General features: G+C 18.5%; 8 protein-coding genes across 8 annotated transcripts; 6 read left to right on the top strand and 2 right to left on the bottom strand.

Annotated features, from left to right (window-relative positions):
• Nucleotides 1-219: 219 nt before the first annotated feature.
• On the top strand, nucleotides 220-2,277 carry GAMA (GPI-anchored micronemal antigen, putative; the record flags this gene model as incomplete). The annotated part of the gene is made up of 1 exon (XM_028678633.1): nucleotides 220-2,277. The coding sequence occupies one exon, from the start codon at nucleotides 220-222 to the stop codon at nucleotides 2,275-2,277; it is 2,058 nt and encodes a 685-aa protein (XP_028535760.1).
• Nucleotides 2,278-2,898: 621 nt separating this feature from the next.
• PRELSG_1311100 (conserved Plasmodium protein, unknown function) lies at nucleotides 2,899-6,156 on the bottom strand (the record flags this gene model as incomplete). Its single annotated transcript, XM_028678632.1, has 1 exon — nucleotides 2,899-6,156. One exon carries the CDS (start codon nucleotides 6,154-6,156, stop codon nucleotides 2,899-2,901), a length of 3,258 nt encoding a protein of 1,085 aa, XP_028535759.1.
• A 2,123-nt stretch (nucleotides 6,157-8,279) lies between these two features.
• Nucleotides 8,280-10,389, top strand: FT1 (folate transporter 1, putative; the record flags this gene model as incomplete). The annotated part of the gene is made up of 4 exons (XM_028678631.1): nucleotides 8,280-8,346; nucleotides 8,738-8,851; nucleotides 8,918-8,995; nucleotides 9,140-10,389. 4 exons carry the CDS (start codon nucleotides 8,280-8,282, stop codon nucleotides 10,387-10,389), a joined length of 1,509 nt encoding a protein of 502 aa, XP_028535758.1.
• A 2,436-nt stretch (nucleotides 10,390-12,825) lies between these two features.
• PRELSG_1310900 (hypothetical protein) lies at nucleotides 12,826-15,122 on the top strand (the record flags this gene model as incomplete). The annotated part of the gene is made up of 4 exons (XM_028678630.1): nucleotides 12,826-13,127; nucleotides 13,211-13,778; nucleotides 13,854-14,316; nucleotides 14,557-15,122. The coding sequence occupies 4 exons, from the start codon at nucleotides 12,826-12,828 to the stop codon at nucleotides 15,120-15,122; spliced, it is 1,899 nt and encodes a 632-aa protein (XP_028535757.1).
• Nucleotides 15,123-16,415: 1,293 nt separating this feature from the next.
• Nucleotides 16,416-18,102, top strand: PRELSG_1310800 (translation initiation factor EIF-2b alpha subunit, putative; the record flags this gene model as incomplete). The annotated part of the gene is made up of 4 exons (XM_028678629.1): nucleotides 16,416-16,461; nucleotides 16,598-16,673; nucleotides 17,101-17,314; nucleotides 17,416-18,102. 4 exons carry the CDS (start codon nucleotides 16,416-16,418, stop codon nucleotides 18,100-18,102), a joined length of 1,023 nt encoding a protein of 340 aa, XP_028535756.1.
• Nucleotides 18,103-18,998: 896 nt separating this feature from the next.
• OXA1 (mitochondrial inner membrane protein OXA1, putative) lies at nucleotides 18,999-20,357 on the top strand (the record flags this gene model as incomplete). The annotated part of the gene is made up of 1 exon (XM_028678628.1): nucleotides 18,999-20,357. The coding sequence occupies one exon, from the start codon at nucleotides 18,999-19,001 to the stop codon at nucleotides 20,355-20,357; it is 1,359 nt and encodes a 452-aa protein (XP_028535755.1).
• Nucleotides 20,358-21,623: 1,266 nt separating this feature from the next.
• Nucleotides 21,624-23,108, top strand: PRELSG_1310600 (conserved Plasmodium protein, unknown function; the record flags this gene model as incomplete). The annotated part of the gene is made up of 1 exon (XM_028678627.1): nucleotides 21,624-23,108. The coding sequence occupies one exon, from the start codon at nucleotides 21,624-21,626 to the stop codon at nucleotides 23,106-23,108; it is 1,485 nt and encodes a 494-aa protein (XP_028535754.1).
• A 128-nt stretch (nucleotides 23,109-23,236) lies between these two features.
• Nucleotides 23,237-27,193, bottom strand: PRELSG_1310500 (leucine--tRNA ligase, putative; the record flags this gene model as incomplete). Its single annotated transcript, XM_028678626.1, has 1 exon — nucleotides 23,237-27,193. The coding sequence occupies one exon, from the start codon at nucleotides 27,191-27,193 to the stop codon at nucleotides 23,237-23,239; it is 3,957 nt and encodes a 1,318-aa protein (XP_028535753.1).
• Nucleotides 27,194-27,238: the final 45 nt, after the last annotated feature.

Here is a 27,238-nt window from a genome sequence, read left to right as displayed (position 1 = left end):
TTGAAAATATTGGTATTTTAAAATTTTTATTTCTTAAAAACAGAAGAGTAATCCAAAGATATAATTCTCTTCATATAATAAAAGTATATAAATAAAACACATATCAGAACATCTGTATTAAGAAGGATCCTTATTTTAAGTTATTGTGTTCCATTTTTATTATATTTTATTTTTTTTTTTTTAATTATATTTAATAAAGTATTATATATGAGATAAACGATGAAATATAATATATTTTTTTTTTGTGTGCTAATAATCACATTATTTGATGCTATAAGAGCTTTAATAAGAAATACATATAATTCTCAAGCTTTAACAGCTGACCAAAATAATGATCAAAACTATATCCAAGATAACCAAAATACAAATCAAAAAAATACCCCCAATAATGAAGATGCGTGCGAAATCCAGAAGATGGCCGAGGAAATGATTGAAAAATTATTGAATGAAAAAGATTTATTTACTTCAATAATGGAAGCACTACAAAGTAGATTGAATGATGATAATATATGTACAGAACAAAAATTTACAAACATTTGTATACATGAGAAAGACCAAAAGGATTTAATATTTCCGTGTTCTAGTAGTAAATATGAGGCATTAATACATAAATTTACATATAGAAAATTATGCCATTCTAAAATAGCTTTTAGTAACATATTATTGAAATCTTTCATTGAAAAAAATGAATCAGAAAATACTTTTAGCACTATATTAAAACATTATAATGTTTTATTAAAATGTGTCGATAATGATTTAAAGGAAATTTATAAATCATCTATTCAATTGTTTAACGATTTAAGAGCTTCTGTTGTAGATTTGACAGAAAAGTTGTGGTCTAGAAAAATTATTGATGTTTTAAAAAAAAGAGAGCATTTAATTGCAGGGATTTTTTGTGAATTAAGAAACGGTACTAAATCAAACTTGGTATCAAATAGTTTAGAATTTGAAAATTTTGGAATTTTAAAAATTAATAATGAAGATATTTTAAATGAAGCATTTTATGCATTTTCCGAATATTATTATTATTTCCCATATTTTGCAACTAAATTATTGGAAAAAGGTGGAATGATTGAAAGATTAATCATTATACATGAACAATTAACTAATTATAGAACTCAACATATATTAACAAGAATAAATGAGCAATCTAAAACTGAGGTCTTAAATAATGAAGACGTTCTTCATAATTTAAGTAGTTACAAACATCATCATTCAAACAATAACAGTTCATTTTCCCAATTTAAAGAGATACAAGAAATTAATTCAGAGCCTAATGACAATACAAATACAGACCCAAATTCAAATCAAAATACAAATACAAATTCAAACACAAATACAAATATAAATACAAATCAATCTAAAAATTCCAATACTAATCAATCCGAAAATCAAAACATGAATCAGATAGAAAATCCGGGTATAAATAATAATGAAAAATCAAATACAAATAATAGCGTAGTAATTACAAAATCGCAGGAATCAAAACATGCACCAAAAAATATTAACAATACAAAACCTCAAGGTAATGTATTAAACAATCCCTTATATTCTATAAGTTCACTTAAATCAAAAAATATTGTAGACCTAATAAAAGATTTAATAAAAGATACAAATATTGTTAAATTTGAAAATAATGAACCAACTAATAATATAGATGAAGAAGGGATTAAGAAACTTATAGAAAACTCATTTCTTGATTTGAATGACAATACTATGCTAGTTCGTTTATTAATAAAACCTCAAGCAGTAATTTTGTCTGTAATTCAATCTTTTATATTAATGACACCATCCCCAGAAAGAGATGCCAGAACATACTGCAAAAAAAAATTAGTTAATGATGAATTAGTTGATAGTGCTGATATAAAAGATGTATCAGAAGAAGAAGATCTAGTTAATAAGTTTGCTAGTAAATACAACTTAGTTTATGAAAAAATAAAACTAGAAGAATTAAGAGAAATCGAACAAAGTAAAAAAACAATTAAAAATTCAAAGACGCATTTATCAGCAATACAAGTACAAAATTTGCAAAATAAAAATGATAGAAGTTCAGCATCTAATAAACATAGTTCTAGTAGCAACGCTCCTTTAATTGCTGTAGTACGTGATCCAAATGGAGAAAAGACAGATGATATAATAAATAATAATGTAGACTTACACTCCTTGTCTGGAGATGTAGATCTAACTTTTCAAGACCCAAATAAAAAGAGTGGAACCTTATATATAATGTTTTCTAATATATTATTTCTTTTATTTTTTTTTTTCTATTTCATTTAATCTATTAATTTAAATTTTCTTTTTTTTTTTTGACTTTTTTTTTGTTTTATCTACTTTTTTTTGTTTTGCGTATTTTTGTCTTTTTTTTATTAATTATATATATATGGATATATATAAATACATATTACAGAGCATAAATTTAATTTAATATATATCTCTTTATTTATTATAATGTGCACTATTTTGTTATTAATTTAATTTTTTTTTTTTTTTTTTTAAACAAAAAATTTAATAATAATATATATATATGAAAAATAATAAAATTTAATCAATAATGAATTATCATTTGTATTTTAATATAGTCATAAAAAGCTTTAAAATGATTTAATTTTTAGAGAATAGATAAAATTTATACATGATTTTAGAGCACGAAAAAACTAATTCGGAGATACACGCTTATTTTTATTGGTATGTATAAAAGAAGAAAAAAAAGAAATTATATCTTAATAGTTCCCTGTTAATAGTAAAAAATAGAAAAATTTATAAATATACATCTTTTTTTTTTTTTAAAACATTATATCATAAATAAATATATATAGTAAAATATAAAAATATTTATTTTTTATCAAACTATTGTATTTTGTTGTTCAGAAGCAATGAAGATTATATTTACTTAAGCATTTATTCAATTGTTTTTATAACACTATATATTTCCTTCATAAATGTATTATTTTCTTCATCTTTAAAACAATCAAAAAGAAAGGATAATTTTTCTTTTAGTGATTCCATTTGAATATATTTAAAAATTTTTTTTTCCGGAGAAACCTTCTCAGTAAGATTATTATCTATTTCACATATATTTTCATTTTTGCTGCTTGATTTTAATGATTTCTCCTTAATATTTATAGCATTTCTCAATTGATTAGAAGCTCTTTCAATTTTAGTATATAACTCATTTAATGTATTTTCCATTTTCTTGGTATTCTCCTTTAAATTTTTTAAGTTTTCTTCTATATTTTCACTCTTTAATTGTATAGAGATTAATTCATTTTCTACACTCTTAATTTTCATATTGTAATCACTAATATTTTTTTCTATAATTTCTATTTCTTCATTTATTTCATTCAATTTTTTATTTAATTTATTTTTTTTTTTTAAAAGTGATTTATATTGAGGATCTATGCATTTTATGTTTTCGTTGAAAATTTTATTTGTTTTTAAAATATCATTTAATGTTTTCTGGAAATTATTTGTTTCCTCTGTCTCTTTGTATATTTGATTATCTATTTTTTTTATTTCTTCTTTTAGTTTTATTGTATCTTCTTCCATTTTAATTTTATAATAAATGTACTTATTATGATTTTCATCGTTAATGTTATCATCTTCCTCTTTTCTATTCACTGAAATTATACTACTTAATTTTGATTCTAAATGATTGCATTTATTTTTTTTATCAAATAATTGCATATTTAACTTATGTATTTCTTCATTAATATTCTTAATAATTATTTTTAAAGATTCAATATTAGCATTAATGTCTTGATCATTTAATTTGGCATTTTTAAAACTTTCTTTTTTTTTTTCTTTTAAATGATTCAAATTATCTAAATGCTTAGAAAACATTGCTTTTAGCTTATCTAGTTCTATTTTTAAATTTAATTCAATTAACATAATGTTTTCTTTTTCTTTATTTTCATTATTTAGAGTGTTTTCTAAAGATTTAATTTCTAATTTTAATTTTTCAGATAAATTTAGAATATTAATTTTTTCTTCTTTTAAGTTATTCTGATAAATTTTTATATTCTTTAATTCTACGTTAATGCTTTTAATTTCATTATTCAGTGTATTAAAGATATCTTCATGCTGTGATAATTCTTTTTCTAATGTGCTAATTTTTTTTTGATTTTCTTTTTTTTTTTCAAAAGTACTTATTCCTGATACAACATTGAGTTTCTTTGTTAAAACTTGTGTTTGGAAATCAAATTTATATAAAATTTCTTTTTGTCTTTCTAGTTCTTGTTCAATCTTTTTTATATTATTTTTAATTTGTTTAATTTTTATCTGTGTACCAAAAACATCCGATTCTAATATTGAATAATCATTTTTGCTTTTTTGCAAAGCCTCTGATAAGCGAAATTTTTCTTCATCCAGTGATTTTATTTCCGAAATTAAATTATTTAATTTATTTTGCAATTCGTTTAATATGTTTTCACTTGATTTCATTAATTCACTTTTTTCAGTATTCTTTAACTCTTCCTTAGCGAACTCTTTCTTTGATTCATCACGATTTATTAGAAGTCTCTCATAATTCTTTTGCAATTCAGTTAGATAAACTTCTAAATTTTTTTTTTCTTCGTACTTTTCTTTAAAGTTATATTTTTCACACTCATAATCTTTGTTTAGGTTATCCCTTTCGATAGATATTTTATTTGAAATACAGTTTACTTCAGAAATTTCCTTCCTTAATTTATTTAAATTTAACTGAGATACTTTTATTTTATCATTTAATTCATTGTTTTTACTTTTTTGTACATTTATATTTGAATATATTTTTTCAGATTTCTCTTTAAATTTTTGTTCTTTATTTAAATATTTTCTGAAATCTTCCTCAAATTTAAATATTGTTTGATCTCTGCTATTTATAGAATCCAGTATACATCTCCATTTTTGAAATAAATCATTTTTTTCTTTTTCCGTTTCTTGTATTTCACTAGTTAAAGCTTTTAACTCAATATTTAATTTCATATTTTTTGTTTTAAAGATATTTAAATTTTTTTCACATTCTAATTTTTGTTCATTTAATTTCTCAAGATTAAGAGATAATTTTCCTATTTCTTTATCTTTTGACAATTGAAATTTTTCTATTTCATATTCCTCTTCTTGTATTTTATTAATTCTTTGAATCCATTCATTTAATTCTTTTTCTTTATATATTAACTTTTTTTTTATTTCTTCTATATCAGTTTCACATTTTGCTAAATCATTTTGAGTTTTAATTATTTTTTCATTATTTTTTTCTCTCTCTAGTTTTAACTTCTTATTTTCTTTTTTTAAAAAATTATTCTTAATTTCAGTATTCTTACATATTTCCGCCTCCTCTATTTCCATCTCAGTTTTTTCATCAATACTTGTTTTCATGCATTTTATTTTTTTTTTTCTTATCTTAATAAATTTTTCAATTTTAGAAAATCTATTCTTTAAATTCCATATACTCTTATTTTCTTCTTCTAATAATTTTTCTTTTCTCTTAATATCTGAAGATAATATACATATTTTATCATTATTGAAATTTCCGTAAATACTTTCATTATTTTCTCTTATTTCTTCGACTATGCTTTCTTCTTCACTTTCCGTGTCTAAATCACTTAGAATTTCATCAGTTGAAATATCACTTACTTCATTTTCTTCTTGCAATGTTTGTTCGTAATATGAAATACTATTATTATTCATCATCATTTTATCCTCTGAATAATTTATTGGATCATCTAATATAATATTCAAATTTTTTTCTGCATTTGTATCTTTTTTTTCTTCATTTATATATTCCCATTTTTCATTTATAATTCTTTTATTTTCATTAGAGTAGTTTTTATCATTTTCTCTTAAACTTTCTTCCAAGTTATCATAAACTATCAGTGGTTTAGATTGATCAAGAGAGTCAAATAAAGAGTTTCTTTGTTTCATATTTTCACTATAATTTTTATTTTCATTGTGCATACATTTATTATTTATCAAATAATCTTTTGTATTTTCTATATAATTACTATTTTTTTCATTTGTATACTCATAGTTTATACCTTCATTATTTATATCATTATAATTTATAATTTTATTATTATTGTAACTATTTTTATTTTCTTTTTTATCTATTTCGTTTTCTACTTTATTATCTTTATATATCTCTTCACTTTTTTTCTCTGTAGTCTTATTTATTTTCATATTTTTTTTTTATACAAACTTTAGTCAAAATTTATTCTCATAACGTTAGGTAAATATTATTTTTAAAAAAAAAAAATGTAATAAACAATATATACTTTAAGTTATAAAAAATTATTTTAATTACACTTTTGTTTTTGCAAAAAAAAAAAAAAAAAAAGAAACAAAATGTAATTGATAATTATATATAAAATATATTTCATTACATATACTAAAAAAAAAAAAAAAAGACTATAAGAAAACATATGACGTTTTCTTAAATAACTTCTTAGATAAAATTTCTATAAACTACGACCTCAAAAATATATAATTTAAGAAAAATTAAAAAAATATATTAAATCATTTTTTTTTTTCTTAATTCTTAAGTGCATTTATACGCATATAGTAAAAAAATGTAAGAAATTTTATATTGAAATATTAGACAAATTTTAAACTTCTTATTTTTAAGCAATAATTTTAAACTTTCTTAAGAAAAATCATAGAATTAAGTGGTAAATTTTTTATCTATTAGTAAAAAAATAATATCTTTCATTAGTATATTAACTTATTTTATCAATTAATATAGTAATAATAGTAACTATTTTTAAAGGTTTATGTAAATTACCTATTCATAAAAAGCATTTTTTTAATAATATGAATTATTATTTACTTGAACATCTATAATTATTACAGTATATGTAATAATTTTATTAGTGTAAAAATTATTAAGTATTTTGATATATTTAACATTGAGAGAAAATTACATGTGTCTATATAAACCCCCTCAAAAAAATAAAATAAAATAACAAAATCTTTTTTCATTTATGCTTAATATCATTATTGGAATCCTAAAAAGTGTAAAGGAACTTAAAACACTTCACTTTTTTTATATTTCTTTTCATATCATTGAATTATATATTTTTTTTTTTTCTACTTTTTGCATATAAAAATTAAATTTCTTTTTTTAATATAATGGACTACAGAAAAATTAAAAAAAAAAAAAGAGTGAAAAAATATATTTATTATAATAGGTGTTTTTCTTACGAAGTAATTATTTTATTTTATTTTTTTTTTAGTTATACAACAATTTTCTAAATAATAAAAAGTAAATTTAGATAATTCCAAAAAATTTTAATAATTTATTTCTGCATTGCATATATATATATTTTTTATATTTAATTTTTAAGAAAAATTGTGTAAATTAGCAACTAAAAATGATTAAACTTCCTTAATATTTTTTTTTATTTTGTAATGTTTATTTTTTCAAGTTTTATTATTATTTTATTTTATTTTTCATACATTTTTTTATATTTTTCATTTGCTTCGTATATATTATTTTTTGTCTAAATTTTTTCATTTTATTCTATGTTATTTCCCTGTTTTTTAATTATTTTTATTTTATTTCATTTTATTTTATTCTATTCTATTTTACTTTTATTATTTTTTTTTTTTCTTTTTTGTTCTATTTTTACCATTTTTTTTTAAAATAATCGTTTTATCTTTTATTTTTTTTTTTCTTTCTTTAATTAAGTAGGTTCAAACATTAGGTTTCCATTTTTTTTTTTTTTTATGCAAAAATAAAATAAGCTTTAAATTAGCATCATTGTCTTATTACTAACTGAATTAACAAAAATAACATATGAAAATGTATTTTTTTTTCTTTTATATATATATTTATTATTATACATAAAATATATGCTTACGAAAATATATTTGATTTTCTTTATAATTTCGTGTTTATTTTTTACTATGAATATTGATATATTTTCTTTTTAATTATGTATTAAAATTTTGAAGTTTAAGAATAATAAGTTTTTTAGTATTTTTTTTTTTTTCATCATTTCATATGAATTTTTTATGTTACTTATTGTGTGTAAATAAAAATATAATTTCTTATTTCCTGTTAATTCTTTTTTTTTTTTTTTTCTTTTCAAAATGTTTTATAAATATCTTTCCTTTTCATTATTTTAATTCGTCCCGTTGTATTTTGATATTCTAATTATATTTGAAAACTATTTTTAGTTTTAAAGACTTGTGTATATTTTTATTTCCTTACATCCTGTTTTAAAATAAAAAGCAGATTTTAGAATATAAATATTATTCTTTTTTTTAAGTTACTTTATTTTTTTTTTAATTGTATTAATAAAATGGAACAACAAGACTACAATTTTTTGAATAAAAAAGACAGCTATGAAATTTTCAGCTCTGAAACAAGTATGCTTACAAGAAAAAAATATTTTTTTCTTTTAGATAAATATATATATTTTTTTATTTATATCATAAAATAATTCTATAAATAATGCTACTATACTTAATTTTAATAATAAAGTATAAATATAGAAAAGAAAATGATTTTAATTAATATATTTCTTTAAATTTCATAGTGTTTTTCATAAATATAAAATGCCTCTTTTTTTTTTTAAATTTTAATTACTTCCTTTATATATATGTAAATATATAAAAATATATGTAAACATTTCTACTTGTATATGTGAAATATATGTAGTCAAAAATAATTTATAACGTTTCGTTCATAAAAATCTATCATATATATATGTATATTTTAACTTAAAAACAAAAAAAAAAATTAATTTATTTTCTTTAGTTGCATCTTATAGTTCTTATAATGAAAATAGTCATTTAATTGAAAAGAAAATAGATAATCAAGAATACCTTAATATAAATTCAGTTTTTAATAAAATTTCTTCTAGTCTTATAGGTTTGTAAAAATATATGAATTTATATATTTACTTCAATATATTATGTATGTGCTTGTTTCATATAGCTATGCTACAAGGAGTAGAAGTGTTATGTAACTTTTCAATTATGTTTTTATTTAAAGATAACTATAAATTGGATCCTGGTAAAACGAACTTTTTTAAAAAAATAAATACATATTAATATACATAAAAATAAAAATTAATTATAGTATACGGAGTGAATAGCTATTAAATATATTTTGATAACCCATGAACATATATATATATATAATTTTTTTTTTTTTAAGCATCTTTAAATATAGTAATGAGTTTAATAAAAATCCCATGGTCAATTAAACTTCTATGGGCGATATTGTCAGATAGTTATCCTATATTTGGTTACAGAAGAAAATATTATTTATTATTAGGATCTCTTTCATGTATTATATCTTTAGTAAGCCTTGGACTAATAAATCACACAAATATAGGATTAACTATTGGTCTGTTAATAATATTTTTTTTTGGAAGCTCCCTTTGTAATGTTATAGGAGAAGCTCAAGTAGTTGAATCAAGTAGAAAGGGATCTTTTAATAACTCAGCCAAAAATGTTTCAGCTTTTTTTGCTTTTAGAAAATTTAGTTTTGCAGCAATGTCATACTTATCTGGATATTTATTATCTTTTATGATTAAGCAGCATATATTTATAATTGGATCATTTTTGCCTATATGCGTTTTTGTTTCCTCATTTTTTATAATAGAAAAAAAAAATTGCAAAAAAACATGTATGAAAGAGCAAGTAAAATGTATTTATGATATATTAAAAATTCCTCATATTAAAAATATTATTATATTTATATTTATAATGATGTCAACACCATCATGTGGAAACACACTTTTTTTTTTTATGACTAATGAATTAAAATTTGGTGTACAATTACTAGGTAAAATGGATATGTTTCGATCAATAGCTAGTTTAATTTCTATATTATCATATATGTTTTTTTTTAGTAAAATGGATATAGGAAAGTTATTATTTTATTCTACAATTATAATAACACCATTTTGTTTATTACCATTAATAGTTGTAAATAAATTAAACAATTTTTTTTATATCCCAAATAGTGTATTTATTATAACAGATACAATTTTAATAGAATTTATTGGAGAATTTCAAACTATGCCATTATTAGTATTGTGTTCACGTATAATACCGGAAGGACTGGAATCAACTATTTATTCCCTTTTACTATCAGCAAATAATTTAGCATTGATTATAAGTTCTTTTTTTTCTTCAGTATTAACATATATACTAGGAATAACGTCAACTAATTTTAAAAACTTATCATTAATGATAATTATTTGTTCCCTTACAAATTTAATTCCTTTATTTTTTATGTATATTGTACCCACTTTTAATAATAGAGATTTACATAAATATAATTATCCTTGCGAAAAGATAGATTATGAAACAACTGATTTTGCATCGTCCAGTTCTGAAAAAAATGGAAAAAATAACTTATCAGAAAAAATTCACATTAATGGAATAAGTTTGGAATAGTTTAATGAACATACTTTTTAACATAACTGAGAATTTTTTTATTAACAAAAATAAAAATTCTAAAAAAGGAAAATAAAATGAATATCACGAAAAAATAAAAGGTATCATTTATTAATATTATATAGTATATCATTGTTTAAGAATACAACACTTAGAAAATACTGTAAAAAGAATTAGAATACAAAACTTTGGGTTTTTGCATTTTAATTTTTTATTTTTTTAAAAGAAATATTCGAATTTTTAATCTTATAATTTTTAAAGAATTAAATTTTGTAAATACTAAGAAATATTTTTATTAATTTTCATTAATTATCATTTATTGCATATTAAGTTTTATAATAATTTTTATGTATATATATATATACACATATATACTTTTATTTTGTTATTCCTTTTCCTTAAATAACATTAAAAAGTATAGTCTACATATTATTTTTTTGTCTTTTTTTTTTTTTTACGTAAAATTTTCATTTTTGTCATTTGTATTTTTAATAATTTTAATATTTAACTTTAAAAGAATTTCTGTAATTTAAAAATAATTTTTTTTTTTGTTCCATTAGTGTTTTAAATATTATATTATAAAATTCATAATGGCTAATACCCTTTTTATTAAAAGTAAATTAGATGCTATATATTTCATCTTTTTATTTAAAATAGAACTGTTAAAATATAGCATTTTTAATAAAATTATGTATATATATGTATTATACGAACAAATTTAATTAATTAAAGCATCATTCTTATCTTACACATTTTTTTTAAATTGCATTCCAATTTAAAAGTGTAAATTTTATTCATTACTTTAATAATTTAAATCTTGAATTTATTTCCTATATTAAGTAATTATAGTGATCTTATTTATTATTTTTCTATAAATTTTTCTTTTAATTTAAATAAAAATAAATAAATAAATAAATATATATATATATATATATATATATATATAAACAAGTGTGGTGTTATATCTTATTAATAAATAATCCTTATAAATAAAATATTTTAATATTCATTTAAAAATTCAATTACTGCACCCTTAAGCATTGAGTAACAATAATATAAAAATAAAATTAAATTAAATAAAAGAAGTATCAATTATTCGTTCAATACATATAATCTAATAAATGGATATATATATTACTTAGAAACATAATATATATTAGTAAAGAAAAATCGATAGAGAAAAAAAAAATTTTAGTTTTAGTTTTTTTTCCTAGTATGTTCTAGAATAATTACTTAATCATTTCTCTCTTTTAAGGAAAATTATAAAATAAAATATTCTACAAATTATTTTTAATATAATATTGTTTTCATTAAAATTTGGAAAATTAAATATTATTTCTACATATATATATATATTTTTTCGAAATTAAAATTTCTAATAAATGTATATAATTCATAACACAGAAAAATAATATAAGAATTTATAGAATATGGGAATTTTATATATCTTTTTTTATTTCTTTTGAATTTCTTGAAATTTCTTTTTTTATTCTTATTTTTTTTATAATAAAAAGAACTTTTAAATAATAATTAACCTCAAAAAATATAATATTTAAACGTTCTTTATAAGTTATATGTTGATTTATTCTAAATACATTTATTTATACGACCTTTTATTTAATATATTAGGATATTAATATAAAAAAAAGAAAAAATTCATATATTTACATATAAATTAAAGTGATCTTGACTCATACATAACTATTAGTTAATCTTTTGTAATAAAATTATTATTTTTTTTTTTTCTTAATAATTCAATTAAAGTTGTAATTTTTAACAAAAAAAAAAAAAAAAAATAGACAATTTCTTATCTTTTATAAATCATTTTAAAATTTTATGTATACATTATTACACTTATTACGTTTTTTTATTTATTTTTCTTGTTACATAATATAAAATAAAATGATACTCTTTTTACATAAGTCTAAAAAAAAATGCTAAAATATTTTAAGCTTTTAAAGGAAAAGAAATTAAATATGTGCATATAACGCAAGCATATTCACATTATTTATTTTATTTTACCTCATTTTATTAATTTTTATTGTGACGGTATACCTTACTTTCATCTTATAATCTCATAAAAAAAAAACCAACTTTATTTATTATTTTTTTTTTTTTTGATAAAGCACCAAAAAAAATTCTAAATAAAGCAAAATATAAAAAATTAAAGTTACATTAATTATTTAAGTGGTTGGCAATTTGTAAATTACGTTTATTATGTGTTAAAAAAAAAAAAAAAAAAAACATAATAAACCAAAGCAAATAAAAAAAAATTTCGAATAATTCTGAAGAGAATTAACAGTTTTAGCAGATTATGAAAATATAGAAATAGCATAATTTATTTAATGCTAAAAGGATTAGTAATATAATGAATAAAAAAAGTGAATAAATAATAGGTAGCTGCTTTAAAAATCAGAAACTAGAGTTAGGATACAAATGAAAGTATATTCAAATAATAAAAAAGTTAATCTTATAAATAATGAAAAATATAATAATTATGTATTCACAAAGTATGGTTATGTAAATAAAAATAAAGAAAGAAATTTAGGTAAAATAAATAAAGTATGTCTAGAAAATTACGAATCAAAAGAAAATATTTATAAGTCTAAAAATGATCAAATACGCAAAGTTATCTTAAAAAATTTAGATAATAACTACATAAATGATAGTAACCAATTGAATAAATCTAATTTAAAAAAGGAATATAGTATAAATACTACAAAAATATCAAATATTAAGTTAATACTTAATAGGAATAACTTAAAAAAAGAAAAAAAAAAGTCAGTTTTTTAGATAAATGTAAAACAATATATTATGTTAGAAAAACGAGTAGGGAATCTTCCATAATTGATTATACGTTAAAAAATAATAAAGTTAAAAAAAAAAATGAAGTTATTAATTCTACTATCTTTGTAAAAAATTTGATAGATGAAAATAAAAATATTAAGAAATTAAGTGAAAAGAGTATTATACAAGATTCATGTGTATATGCAAAAGAGAGTCATAAACTCCATAATTTTAATTTTACAGATTACTATTTAAAAAAAAATGATAAAAAAGAAATAATTCTTAATAAATTTTCAAATAAAATTAATGACAAAAAAGAAAAAAATATGCAAATAATTAGTTTTAAAAAAGACAATGTTTCTCAAAAAAAAATATTCCTAAATATAAGCCCTAACATGACTTGTAAATTAAAGGAAAAGGATAATCAAAAAATTTGCATTAATAATAAAAAAAACACAAATTTTTCTCATAAGAATTTTAATGTAAAAAATATATCACTATCTTTTAATAAAAATGTTCTAGATATTAAAAAAGAAACATTTAAGGAAAAAAACAGTGATAAATCTTTTTTAAGTCAACTAAATAATCGCTTTCTTCGTATTGTCAATAAAAAAGAAAATATAAAATCAAGAAATAATCAAATATTAAAAAGAAATATTTAAAATAGTGATATGAAGAAGAAAAATGAAGAAATTTTTTATAATAATAATAATGATAAAAAAAAATTACATCTCAGCAACAGCATAAAAGATAACTATTTTAAAATCAATCAGAATAATAATTATAACATTTCTTATTTAAATTTATATGATACCAAAAGATTTTCACCTAAAAGTAGTACTATCTATAAACAAATTATAAATCACAAGATAAAAATAAGAACATTAGAAGAATATATAAATAAAAATAAGAATGCCAATAAGATTTTTTATTTAAATAAAAAAAAATTAAAAAAAACTAAGGAAATTTTTTCAAATAAGGTAAACATACTTAACCTTAAAAAAGACTCAAAAAATATTTATAATGCCACTAAGAAAGATTCTAACAATAAAAAAAGAAACATTAATTTTACAGAAAAAATAAATGATGAAATAACTAATAAAGATTCAAATTTAAATTTTATAAAAAAGCAAAATGATGGTAATAAAAAAAAGAAATAAATATATAAATATTATGCACTCATATATATTAAGATTCTATTTAAAAAAATAGAAAATTATCATTATTTTATTGTTTTAATTCTCCTAATTTATTAGTAACTTTTTAAAATATTTTATTTACTAAATAACTATATTTTAATACATTTATATTTATTACATATTTTTAATATAAGAGTTGAATTGTTTTATTTTATTATATTATATTTTTTTTATATTTTAGAAAATACAAAGCATAGTAACTTAAAAGGAGAATTGAATAACAGAAAGTCAAATAAGCACACTAAGGCAGTTCCTATAGAAAAAATGAAAAGTTCTAATAATTCTTTTTATATAAATACTATTCATAAAAGTACATGGATTTCAGATACAAGTAGAAATGATAATTTTATAATGAATAAAGAACAAGAAGATAAAAAAAAATATATTTCAAAAGATACAAAAAAAATAGAAAGAACAAGAAAATTATTTGAAGATAAAAATATTTTAAATGAGAAAAAATTGTCAAAAGAAAATATTTATTGTTTTATACAGAATAATATTTTAAGCGATGAAGATTTTATCATAAGAAAAAAGGAAGATGAAATTGAAAAACAGAAGCAAATACAAGAAAAAAAAAAACAAAGTATTAAAAAAGATAAAAATGCAAAAATTAAAAAAAAAAGTTATGTAAAGCATTTTGAAAGATATGGAACAGCATATAAAAAAAAATACAAAAATAAAAAGAAAAAATCAAGACATGAACAGGATAAAGAAATGAAAAAAAAAGAAAAAAAAAAGAAGAAATAAAAAAACTATACATAAAAATTAAAAGAGTAGAAAAAAAGAATAAAAATTTAAAAGTTAAAAAGAAGCATTTAAAAAAAATAAATGCTAAAAATGAAGAAATACCTATCATAACCATGAAAAATAAAGAAATTAAAAATAAAAGTAAGAATATGAAAAATAAAAAGTTAAAAATTAAAAGTGAGAAGACTAATAAAAAAAGTGCAAGAGAAATCTAAGAAAGAAAATCAATTACATAAAAAGTTGTACACGTGTAAAAAATAGTTCTAAAGGATTTTAAAATGTTGATAATATATATAAAATAAGTTTTAGAGAAAATAAAAAATAAAAATAATATAAAGTAATACCAATAAATAGATTTTTTTTTTTTTTTGTATTTGCAAATGCTACTGAAAAAAAAAAAAAATGAATTTAAATTAAATTTTTTTATGATAAATACTTTGAAATTAATAAAGATATAATTTAAAGGTTATTTTAACTTTTTATTTCATTATTCTTCAATTTTTTAAGAAAAAAATCCATAGTTCCCTTTTTTTCTTTGAAAAATTAGAATAAAATTATTTTCATTTTAATCTCATAATTGTCTGCATATACATCTTTTGTATATTTATGCCTTTTATAAATTTTACCATTGGGCTTATATCAATAGAAAAAAAAAAAGAGAATATTTTTTAGTTTTAGAAAATATTGTAACTACTTTTCATACTTTCTTTTCTTTTAATTAATTTATACTTTAATTGCTATTATTACACTGAGATATATATATATATATAATTTTTTATTTACAATTTATGTTAATTTTTCAAGTTATTTATTAATTTTATGTAAGTCATAATTAAAAAACTAGATATTAACAAATAAATTTTACAAATAATTTTTGTTTTTGTTTGTTTTTCTTATATAGCTAGTAATATAAATAGATTAAAGGTTATAATATATTTTTTTATTTATCCTCATAAATTTCTTTTAATAAGAAAGTTAACAATTATTTTAAAAAATAAAGGATATTATAAAATTAAAAAAAAAATATATATTATAAATTTATGAAACATTAGCTTCTCTAATGATGCATTTTTTCTTTATTAATTTTTTATAATTCTACTTTTGAAGTTTATTGTAAAAATATTTCTCTAATTTGACATACATTCAAAGTTTTCGAAGTATAATTTTTATGTGCATAAAGAAAAATATAAAAAAAAGAAAAAAAGAAAAAGAAAAAAAAATTAAAAAAATAGCTATTTCAGGAAATAAGTGTATTATCTGAAATTTATTTTTTATTAAAAAATAATATTTATAATGAATTACTGTAATATGAAAAGAGATTTATTTGAAGAACATGAAGGTATTTTATGTGATTTTTTAATTATTTGTTCTTCAAGCTCAGTTAATTTTATTTTCAAATAACCAAACTTCTTTTTAAAAATATTACACTCTATATTTTTATTTTTATATAATATAATATCCATAATTTTTTTTAGTTGTTCGTAGTTTCAAGAAACATTATTTTGAAGAGGAAGATGAAATGCATATAGCTGCAATAAAATCAATAGCAGAGTAATTAGCATATATTTAAAAAAAAGATTTATAATAAATATAATAAAACTAGAACTATATTTTAAAATAGAGAAATTAATAAGAAACCATGAGATAAACATAAATATTTTATATATATTTAGAAAAATATGTATATATATAATATATAGAAGCTAAAATAAGTTGTAATATATAAGATATAAAATGAAATAATATAAATAAATATATATGCATACGATAAAATATAACATAATTAAAATTTAAGTCGTAGTATTAAATAAATAATACGAAGAATAAGTTGAGTCTTACAAAATTTAATAGTTTCATTGATAATATATTTTATAAATAGAAAAAAATTTATAAATTTTAATAACAAAAATGATAATTATTTAATAATAATAACATATATATTTTAATATATTTCATTTTTTTTATTCAACGTTTTTAGTGTTATAAAAAGTAATATATCGGAAACAAATTTTGAATTATTTATTAATTTAAACGAAGCTAAAGATACCTTAAATAATTTTATAAAAAATAATGATGCACAAAATCATATTATATCGATGCCCCATTCTAAAAGAATGACTATTTACACAATTGTTTCTTCTTGTGATATTTATCATCATTTTGTAGTTAAAAAATATACACACAGTGAAAATGTAATAATAACTTAAATAAATGTGTTTTCATTTTATGCATTATTTATATATTTAATTAATTCTATAAAATTTTAATTTTTATTTTTTTATTTTTTTTGAAGAATTTCATTAATTTAAAAAATACATTAGCAATTAACGCAAATGAATTTCCAAAAAACTTAGAAAAAAGCTTAGACATAATTGGTAGCACTAGTAACATAATGTTTACTGATAGAAAAACGACAATTTTAACGCATAGCAATTCTAAATGCGTAAAAAATTTATTAATAAATGTTATAAAAAATCAAAATAAACAAGTTTTTGTTTATTTTACTTGCCCAGAAAATTTTTATAATGATTATAGTGAAAAAGATAAGCAGTTTGATGACATGTTCATAAAAGATTTAAGAAAAGAAAATATTATTGTAACAAAAATAAATTTACAAAAAGTTAAAAATATATTTAATACAATTGATTTCGTAGTAATAGGAACAGAACTAGTAATAGATAATGGTGGAATAATAAGTAAAAAAGGAATTAGACTATTATCTCAATTATGTTCATTAAATAAAAAACCATTTTATGTTGCATGTGAGGCATATAAATTTTTAAAGATTGATAAAATTAAATATGCTAAAGACTTCTATGAATATTGCACACAAACTGTATATAATGAAAATAATTATTTATATGAATATGTTCCTCATCATTTAATTACACTTTTTTATACTGATATAGGTATTTTTTCTCCATCGGCTATTTCATTTGAACTGAATAAATTATATATAAATGATGCTTTTCAATTTTAATTGAAAATTAAAAAAAAAAAAAATGATACAGATAATTTATATTTATCTTATATATTTTTATTTAAAAACAAACTATATATTTTCATTTATGGAATCAATTTTTTATTTCATTATACATAAGTTCTTTTGATAGTTACTGATAAAAGTGTCTAACTCGTAGTTCAAATAACTTCATTATATATTTATATAATTTTACTTTTTTAATTTTTAATTTGTTTATATTAATAATCTTTTAAATGTCTTTTCAAAATTTGTTGATTGTTATGATGAACAGTGTATTTTAAACATAATAAAAATTAATTTTATTTCTTATAAATATATATTTTATTTAAATGCATTTAAGTTAAAAATTATTTTATGTTTTTTTTTTTTTTATGTTAAAATAAAAAATTTATATCTTTTGTTTTGTTTAATTCTATATAATCTTATTATATTTTTTTTTATATTCTTTTTTTTTTTTTATAATATAAAATTTACATTACTATATGATCATATATTTTATTTATGTTATTGATTCTATGCATACATGTATTTTTTTTTCTATTTTTTTTTTTTTTTTTATGCTTAAACTTATTTTACTTAATTTCAAACTAAAATTTTATTTTATTTTTAATGAACATAGTTAAGCAATCTTTTATTATTATTTATCAAAATTTGTAACTTTTTATTTTTTTCTTTATGAAATGAATTCGAAAGCACGAATAATTGTAAAACCTTAAAGAAACGTATATAAAATATACATATACGAATTTTTTGTTTTTCGTTTTTCTAAATGTAATACTTATATATATATTTTTTTTTTAACTAATTTCTAATAATATAAAAATTATGTTTTTAAAATATAAATAAATATAGAACTTTCCCATTTCTATTAATTTCCTTTTTTCTTTTTTAATATGAGCTTTGCTTATTTACAAAATAATTTTCACAATGGGCAATTAAAGAAAAATTCTTTAAATATATTTGTTAGCATTATTTTTTTAAAAAGAAACAAACATGATTTTATATATAATAAGAGTTACAATAATAGAATATGTAAAGAATTAAAAAATAGTAATTTTTCATCTTTAGTGTTTTTTCGCAATTTTTCTTTATTTACAAATCTTATAAATAATAAATGTCCAGAGAGAAATGATTCTAAAATAACAGAAAATTGCTTCAATTATGTTGAGTATTTAAATAGAAATGAAAAGAAGTGTGATGAAAATAAAGAAGAAACAAGTTACGAATCTTTAGAAAATGAAAATAACTCAATAAATGAAAAAAACATGCTTAATAAAAATAGTGTGTTTAGTGAAAAAATATTAGAAGCAAATGGTGAATGCTACGCTACCAATTCCTACATAAATTTTATAATAGAAAAATGTAAAAATAATACGAGAAATGATGTAGATATTTATGAAGATACATGGTATGTTAAATTAATATATGAATTATTGAATTCTACAAAAACTATTTTTGATTGTTCATGGATGACTTCTATCATAGCCACAACCATTCTTATGAGAATAATTATTTTACCGTTAACAGTATCGGCAGAAAGAGATAGAAGAAAACAAAAAATTCTAAATCCTTTAATAAAGGATTTAACAAATAAATTAAAAATAAATGCTCAAGAAGGAAATGTAAAAAAAGCATTGGAGTATAAAAAAAGAATTTTTAATATAAGAAATACTCATGGAATTTCTTTAATACCAAAATCAATTATATTGATGACTTTTTTTCAAACTCCATTATTTTGTGTTTTTTATTTTTCTATGAAAAAAATTTCTTCTTATCCTGATATATTTAAAGATTTTACTTTTGAATCTCCCCTATGGCTAGATAGCTTATCTTTACCAGATCCCTATTATATCTTACCATTTTTATCTTCATTATTATTATTATCAAATCATGAATTAACCTCATTAATTGATAAAAACATAAATAATAATAAGCAAAGTGAACTTCATTTAGAAGAAAGTGAATTTCAAAAAAATATTAGAAAGGCTACAAAGATAGGCATGAGATTATTTTATATTTCTTCAGTGTTCTTTTTTAAATCTATGCCTTCAGGATTATTTATTTATTTTATTACTAATACTTTCTTTCAATTATTTATTACTCAAATATGTAAAGCTAAAGTTGTAGAGAGATTTCTAGATTTACCACCGTTGCATTCTAAAGGTTTCTCTTTTGATAATAATGATAATCAAATTAGTTTAAAAAAAAAGAATATACATATGGATGATTTTCTTAAAAATAAAACAAAATAAAGAAAAGCATATATTTAAATATGTATATTATTTATACTTGAAAATTTTTAATTTTTAAAAAGGAATATTAAATTTATTAATTAAATAATACATATTATGCTTATATACAATAATGAAAATAATTTTAATTTGATAATATTTATGCATGTATTATTTTATACTCTACAGAAACTTCAAAAATTAAAATACTAAAAGTACTTTTTTTAGTATGCATATTTATCACAAAAATTTTTATAATAAGACATTTTTTTATTATTTAAAACTTTTTTTTTTTTTTTTTTTTTTTTTTCAATGAACAATGATGTAAATTTTTTATTACACTTTTTATTTAAAAAAAAAAAATTCCTTTTTTTTTTTTAAATTTATGTATTTTTATATATAAAGAATAAAAGAAGCCTAATATAAAATTGCACTTCTATTACATTTTTTTTATAATGGTTGCTTGAATAGTTAAATTTTTATGTTTATTTAAAATATTATAAAGATAACTATTCTATTTTGTACCAAAAAAGTTTAATTAAAAATAGAAGGATTATATTAATATTAATATAAAAAGGAAACTATATGTTTTTCATATAAACGAAAAAATATTAAAAAAATTTACAATTTTTTTTTATTACAATATTAATATTATATTTAAATCCTTAATTTTATTTTATCCATTTTATGTTTTATTTTTGTATCTTCGCCAGTTTCATATTCATAAAACTATTTTTTTATTTGTGTGCATAAAGTTTAACATTTTTTCCTCTTTCATTTCTATAATCATTTTTATTTTCATTTTCATTTTTTCTTTTTTTTTAATTTTAATTTTCTTTTTCTTTTTTTTTTTTTTTCTTTTCTTTTTTTTTTCTTTTTTTTATTTGCTTTTAAAAGATATAAATAATTACAAAAAATTTTATGAATTTATTAATGCTTGTTTTTATTTGTATATAAATTTATAGAAACACTTTATTATTTCAAAATAAAAAAAAAAAATTATAAATAAATGCCTGTGTAGATATTTATTTATTTATATTTTTTAAATTTTTATAAATATTTTAAGATTTTTTTTTTGAATATTTAGATAGACAACCATTTGTAATCATAAAAATTATAAAAAAATTGGAGGTATATATTGCATTTCTATAAATAAATTTATTTAAATATATTTATATATATCATATTATAATTTTTTAAGTATTAAATTAAAAAAAACAAAATCAACAAAAAAAATTAGATAAAGAAAAAAAAAAGAATAATGTTGTTAAGAAAGGAAATTTAAAAATGCATAAAAACGAAAACACGAATTGTCAATTTTTTCAAAATGATAGTGAAAAAAAGAACATGTGTAATGAAGATTATAAATTAAATAATGATATTATAAATGAAGAAAACGAAAATTTAATAAAAAATGAAAATGAAAAAGGAGGAAATGTTTCTTGTAAGCATGAATCTAAAACAGATATGGCAAGTAATAATAATTTTGAAGATATATCAAATGGTCACTTAAGTAATGATAATATAGAAGATAAAATAATAAAAAATTATTTAAATGATCAAATAAATAGTGTAAATTCAAATATTAATAAAGAAAAAGAAAGCGAATCTCAGTATGTTGAAAAAATTGGAGACAGTAATAGTGATATAGATGATTTACCATTATTGAAAACATATAATAATAATGAATTGAGAACTGATGATAAAACAATCAGTAAAAAATTAAAGAAAAATGAAGAGAATAATGAAGAAGAAGCAATGAAGAAAAAAGAGTTACTGATTAATAAGGAAAACATAATGAATAATAGAAAAGGAAATAATCCGGAATCTGAAGTAAGCAGTGATGATGAATGTTTACTAAATCTAATTAAAAATGATAATAAATTAGATAAAAATACAGAAAAATTATCTGATAAGTCAAGTTATGATTCTGATGAACCCATCTTAATTAGAAGTAAAATGGAAAACGAAAATAATAATAATAAAATCATATACACTAGTAGTGAAAATATAAACGCAATTAAAAACTCTAATTTAAATCATAGCAATAAATTTATTGAAAAAAAATTAAATAATAATGTAAAGAAAATGAATGCAAAAAAAGCTAGTGTTAGTAAAAGTGGTATTAGTAAGGGAAATACTACTAAAAAAATTAATTCTGTATCAAAAAATAAACCTAAAAAAATAAAAAAAAAGAAAATAAATAAAAAAAAAGGAAAAATAAAAAAAAAAACTACAGAAAATAAATTAGATAAAGATTATAATGACAATGACATTGAAAATGACTCTATAGTTATAGGTACTTTTGATCCACGTAACCGTTCAAATAAAGAAAAGTTAGTTGCTCAGTTATTAATTAGATGGTGGTATGTATTACCAGATTGGCCCTTACCTGATTATAATTATGAAGAAGAATTAAAAAAAAGAAAATTAAAGTTAGTTTCATTAGAAGAATATGAAGATAAAGAAGACATAGACAAAGATGGATTTAGAAAAGTTTATCAAATATCAGCATTTCCTGGTGTTTTTAGAGACGCACTTGGAACAGCTTATGATTTAAGAGATAAAAATACATGCCCATGTTATAATAATTTAATAAAAAAAACTGATCATGAATTATTAGAATTAATATGTGAAGCTATTAAAAACCAATTAAAAAGTTTAAAAAATTCTGTTTACAATGAAACATACAATGAAAAAAGATTAGAAAAGGAATTAAAAGAAGCAGAATTAAAACTAAGTAGAATTACAAAAAAAAATAAACAAAAATAAAATATATATATATATAATTTTATCCTTTTTTGGTATTTAATTTTTTTCTATAATATATATAAACATATACATATATTTTTTATTTTTTACTTTTTTTTTTTTTTTTTTTCTTCTAAATAATTTTGTTTTCATTTTATTATAAAGTTGATTATTTTGTTAGGAATGTTTATGATGTTAATTATTTTTTTTCCCTTTTTTATTTCTTTTTTTATACGATCCTGTATTAAATTTGTTGATTCTTTTATTATATTTTTTGAATTTTTTAGATTATTTTGAATAAAAGTAATATGCTTATTATTTATTTTTATTGATATATTTACAATTTTTTCTTCTTTTATTTGAAATAAAGAAGGCCATTTTTCATAATATAATAAACTAGAATTACAAAAGTAGCAGATTTTTTTTTTTTTTTTTTTTCTATATTTTTTTAAATAGTAAAACCAAAATTCTTCACATATATGAGGGCAAAAAGGATATAATAGTTTAATAAATATGAGAAAAACTTTTAAAGGTATATAATTCCATTTTTTTATTTCATTATAAAATTCCATGAAAAAAGATACAGCTGTGTTTAGTTTTATTGTATTTATGCAGTTGGTGACCTTTTGAATATAATAATTTACTTTTTTTTTTTTTTCAACATCAACTTTTATATTTTTTTTAATCCTATTTGAGAGCTTTTTATATAAATGAGATTCATTTTTTAATATATTTAAATTCTTTTTTAATTTATTTTTGTAGTTTTTTTTTTTGGAAGAACTTATATTTTTCTCAAAATTTATAATTAGATTTTTATTTTTATTTTTATTTTTGCAAATTTCGCAAATTATATCATCATTCAAATCCTTTTTAAAATTTTTTGTCTTTACATCTTCTTCTTCATTTGAATTAATATTTTCACTATTTATATAATTTTTGTCACTTAATCTAATTTTCTTATTATCTATTTCACTTGTATCATCTTTTATTATGTTTCTAGCATATTCATCTTCTTCTATCTTCTTTGTATCTAATCCTATACTATAATTTTTTTTTTTCTTTTTCTTTATCTTATCTATGAATAAATTATATAAATTATTCAAAAACTTAAAGGTTCCCTTTATTCCTTTAATAGTCCATTTTTTATTTTGATCAACTGGCCCTAAAAATAATATATGTAACCTTAAACAGTCAGAACCATATATATTTACTATATCATCAGGATTTATTGTATTTCCTTTTGATTTAGACATTTTTTCAAAATTTGGTTGCACTTCAATAGAAGGCATGTTTTTCAAGTAATATTTCTGATTTCTCTCTGTTACATGTTCTTCATCAATTATAAATTTTTTGTAACTGTTTTCCATTATATAATTATTACTCTCAATCACTTTTCGAATTTCTGATTCCTCATTTTTGGTTGATCCTTGATTAATACTGTTACTTAGGTTTTTGTTTTCATTCATGCCAATACTGCTTTGCTCCTTTTTCAATTTATTATTATTCACTTGGCAACTTATCATTTCTTTTTCATCAATTTGATTTTCTTTAGAAGAAATTTCAATTTTACATCTATTTTCTATTATAATATCTCTTTTTTCCTTTTCTTTTTTATTGGTATCTTCTTTTTCACTTAATTCTGAAAAACTTACTAGTTCATTTTTTAAATTAGTATAAAGATAAAAGGAAGTAGTATTTAATAATATTCCCTGATTAAATAATTTTTGAAAGGGTTCCTTATGTTTAATCAACTTGAGATCAAATAAAAATTTATGAAAAAATCTAGAGTAAAGTAAATGTAATACTGCATGCTCATTTCCTCCTACATATAAATCAACAGGCAACCAAAAATTTGCTTTTTCTTTATCAAAAATTTGTTCTTTATTCTTTGAATCAACATACCTTAAATAATACCAACTAGAACCAGCCCATTGAGGCATGATATCACTTTCTCTTTTATATATAATATTTTTTTTTTTGGTAACTATCCATTCCTTGAATCTTGATAAAACAGAATATACTTTATTTCCTTTATTATCTTTTTCATAAATTTGTTTATTAAATTTAGGTAAACATAAAGGAATATTATCTATATATACTTTATTCATAGGAGAATTTTTAATTTTTTTTATTTCTATTTGTTTATTATCATTTTCCTCTTTAAATGAAAGAAACTTATTGTTATCGATATCCTTGTCATAAACTTCATTTTTTTCATAAATCATATCGTTTGTTTCATTATTTTCAGAGTTTTTTTTTTTTTTTTTTTCCATTTTATATAAAAATGGAAATGGTTCCCCCCAATATCTCTGCCTAGAGAACAACCAATCTTTTAAATTATAAATGTTTTTCTTTATACTATAATTAGAACTGTATAATAATTTATATAATAGTTCATTTATTTTATTATCTTCTTTATTTCCTTTTCTCAGTAAAAGAATACTTTTATTATTATCTAAAATATATGAACAAACATAAATAGGAATGAACTTATTTATAATAGGATTATAAATAACAGAACCAGAAAAATATATTTCATCATTTTTTAATCTGGATATGTCATTTTTTGTAATTGTTTGACTAACGTATTTTAATAAAAATTCATCGTTGTTTACTATTTTATTAATATTAGGATGATTTACACTAACAATAATTTTATCATTTTCTAACAGTGCTTCATTTCTGTTTAAAAATATTTTAACATATGTATCTTTTTCACTGGTTGTTTCATTTCCTTCTTTAAAATTTTGTAAATAACATTGCTTTTCTTGTAAACTATATACATTATTATTCACTAAATCAGTCAAAATACTTTTATTATTGTTAATATTTGATACAATATATTCATTATCATACATATTTTTTTCGTTTTTATATGCAATTTCATTCATTAGACAATTATTAATTTTTTGATCATTTTTCCTAATTTCATTATCTTTGATAAATTCACAGTTTATTTCATATGCATTATTCATGGACTTTAAAAAAGAAAAAAATTCGTAATTAATTTTATTAAAACTTTTGTTTATAGCAATGTAATAAATATAATTAAACAAAAGGAATATGGAATGGTTATAAATATTACTATAATAAATATAAATGAATTTTCTTCCCAAATCAAATGAATAGTTCAAAATCAGTTTACCAATATGAATAATTTTAGCTTTTATAACTATCCCTGATTTCTTTCCAATCCAATTAATTTGCATATTTTTAATTTTATTTGGCCAATCAATTAATTTTAAGTCTTTTATTAAACGATTTGCATATTTTGTAATTTTAAGATACCACTGTAATAATTTTACTTTTTCAATTTGTAAATTTTGTAAATTCAATTCATTTTTCAATTCATCATTGGAAATAACACAATTTAATTCTTTACACCAATTAACATAAGAACGTTTTCTATAACCTAATTTATTTAAGTACATTTGTATAATAATCCATTGCGTCCACTTAAAATAATTTTTATCGCATGTATTAATTTCATTGCTCCAATTAAATAAAAATCCTAACATTATTAATTGCCTTTTAAAATTTAAAATATTTTTCTTTATAATCTTTTTGGGATTTATTTTTAATTTCATAGACAATCTATCACAAGGTAAACCAAAACTATCCCAACCAATTGGATGAAATACACAAAAATTATTCATTCTTTTAAATTTACTTATAACATCAGTTATCGTAAAACACAAAATATGACCAACATGTAATCCTTGAGAAGAAGGATACGGAAACATATCTAAAATATAATATTTCTTAAGCATACCATACTTTTTTCCTAAACATTTTTTATTATCCTCTTTAACAGAATAACTTGATTTATCTTTTATATTTTTTCTAAGATTATTAAATATTTCAAAATCTTTATCTAATAATCTTTTAGTATTCCAAATAACTTGCCATTTTTTTTCAATTAAATTAAAATCATAATGCTTACTCAGTATAGAAAATTTTTTTTTAATTTTTCTTTTCTTCAATACCTTACAAGATTTCAAAAATAAATCCTCTTTGCTATATCTGATTCTGAAAGTATGTACATTTTTGAAATTTACATAAAATACTGAATAAAGTATTATAATAAATATACATTGAAAAAACATAACATAGTATATTTATAAAAATTTATAATAAAATAAATTATTACA

Source organism: Plasmodium relictum (assembly GCF_900005765.1).
Source record: "Plasmodium relictum strain SGS1 genome assembly, chromosome: 13".
In the NCBI taxonomy this organism is placed as follows: Eukaryota; Apicomplexa; class Aconoidasida; order Haemosporida; family Plasmodiidae; genus Plasmodium; species Plasmodium relictum.
The sequence above is the reverse complement of the archived record's forward strand: the minus strand, read 5'-3'. Positions and strand labels throughout refer to the sequence as shown.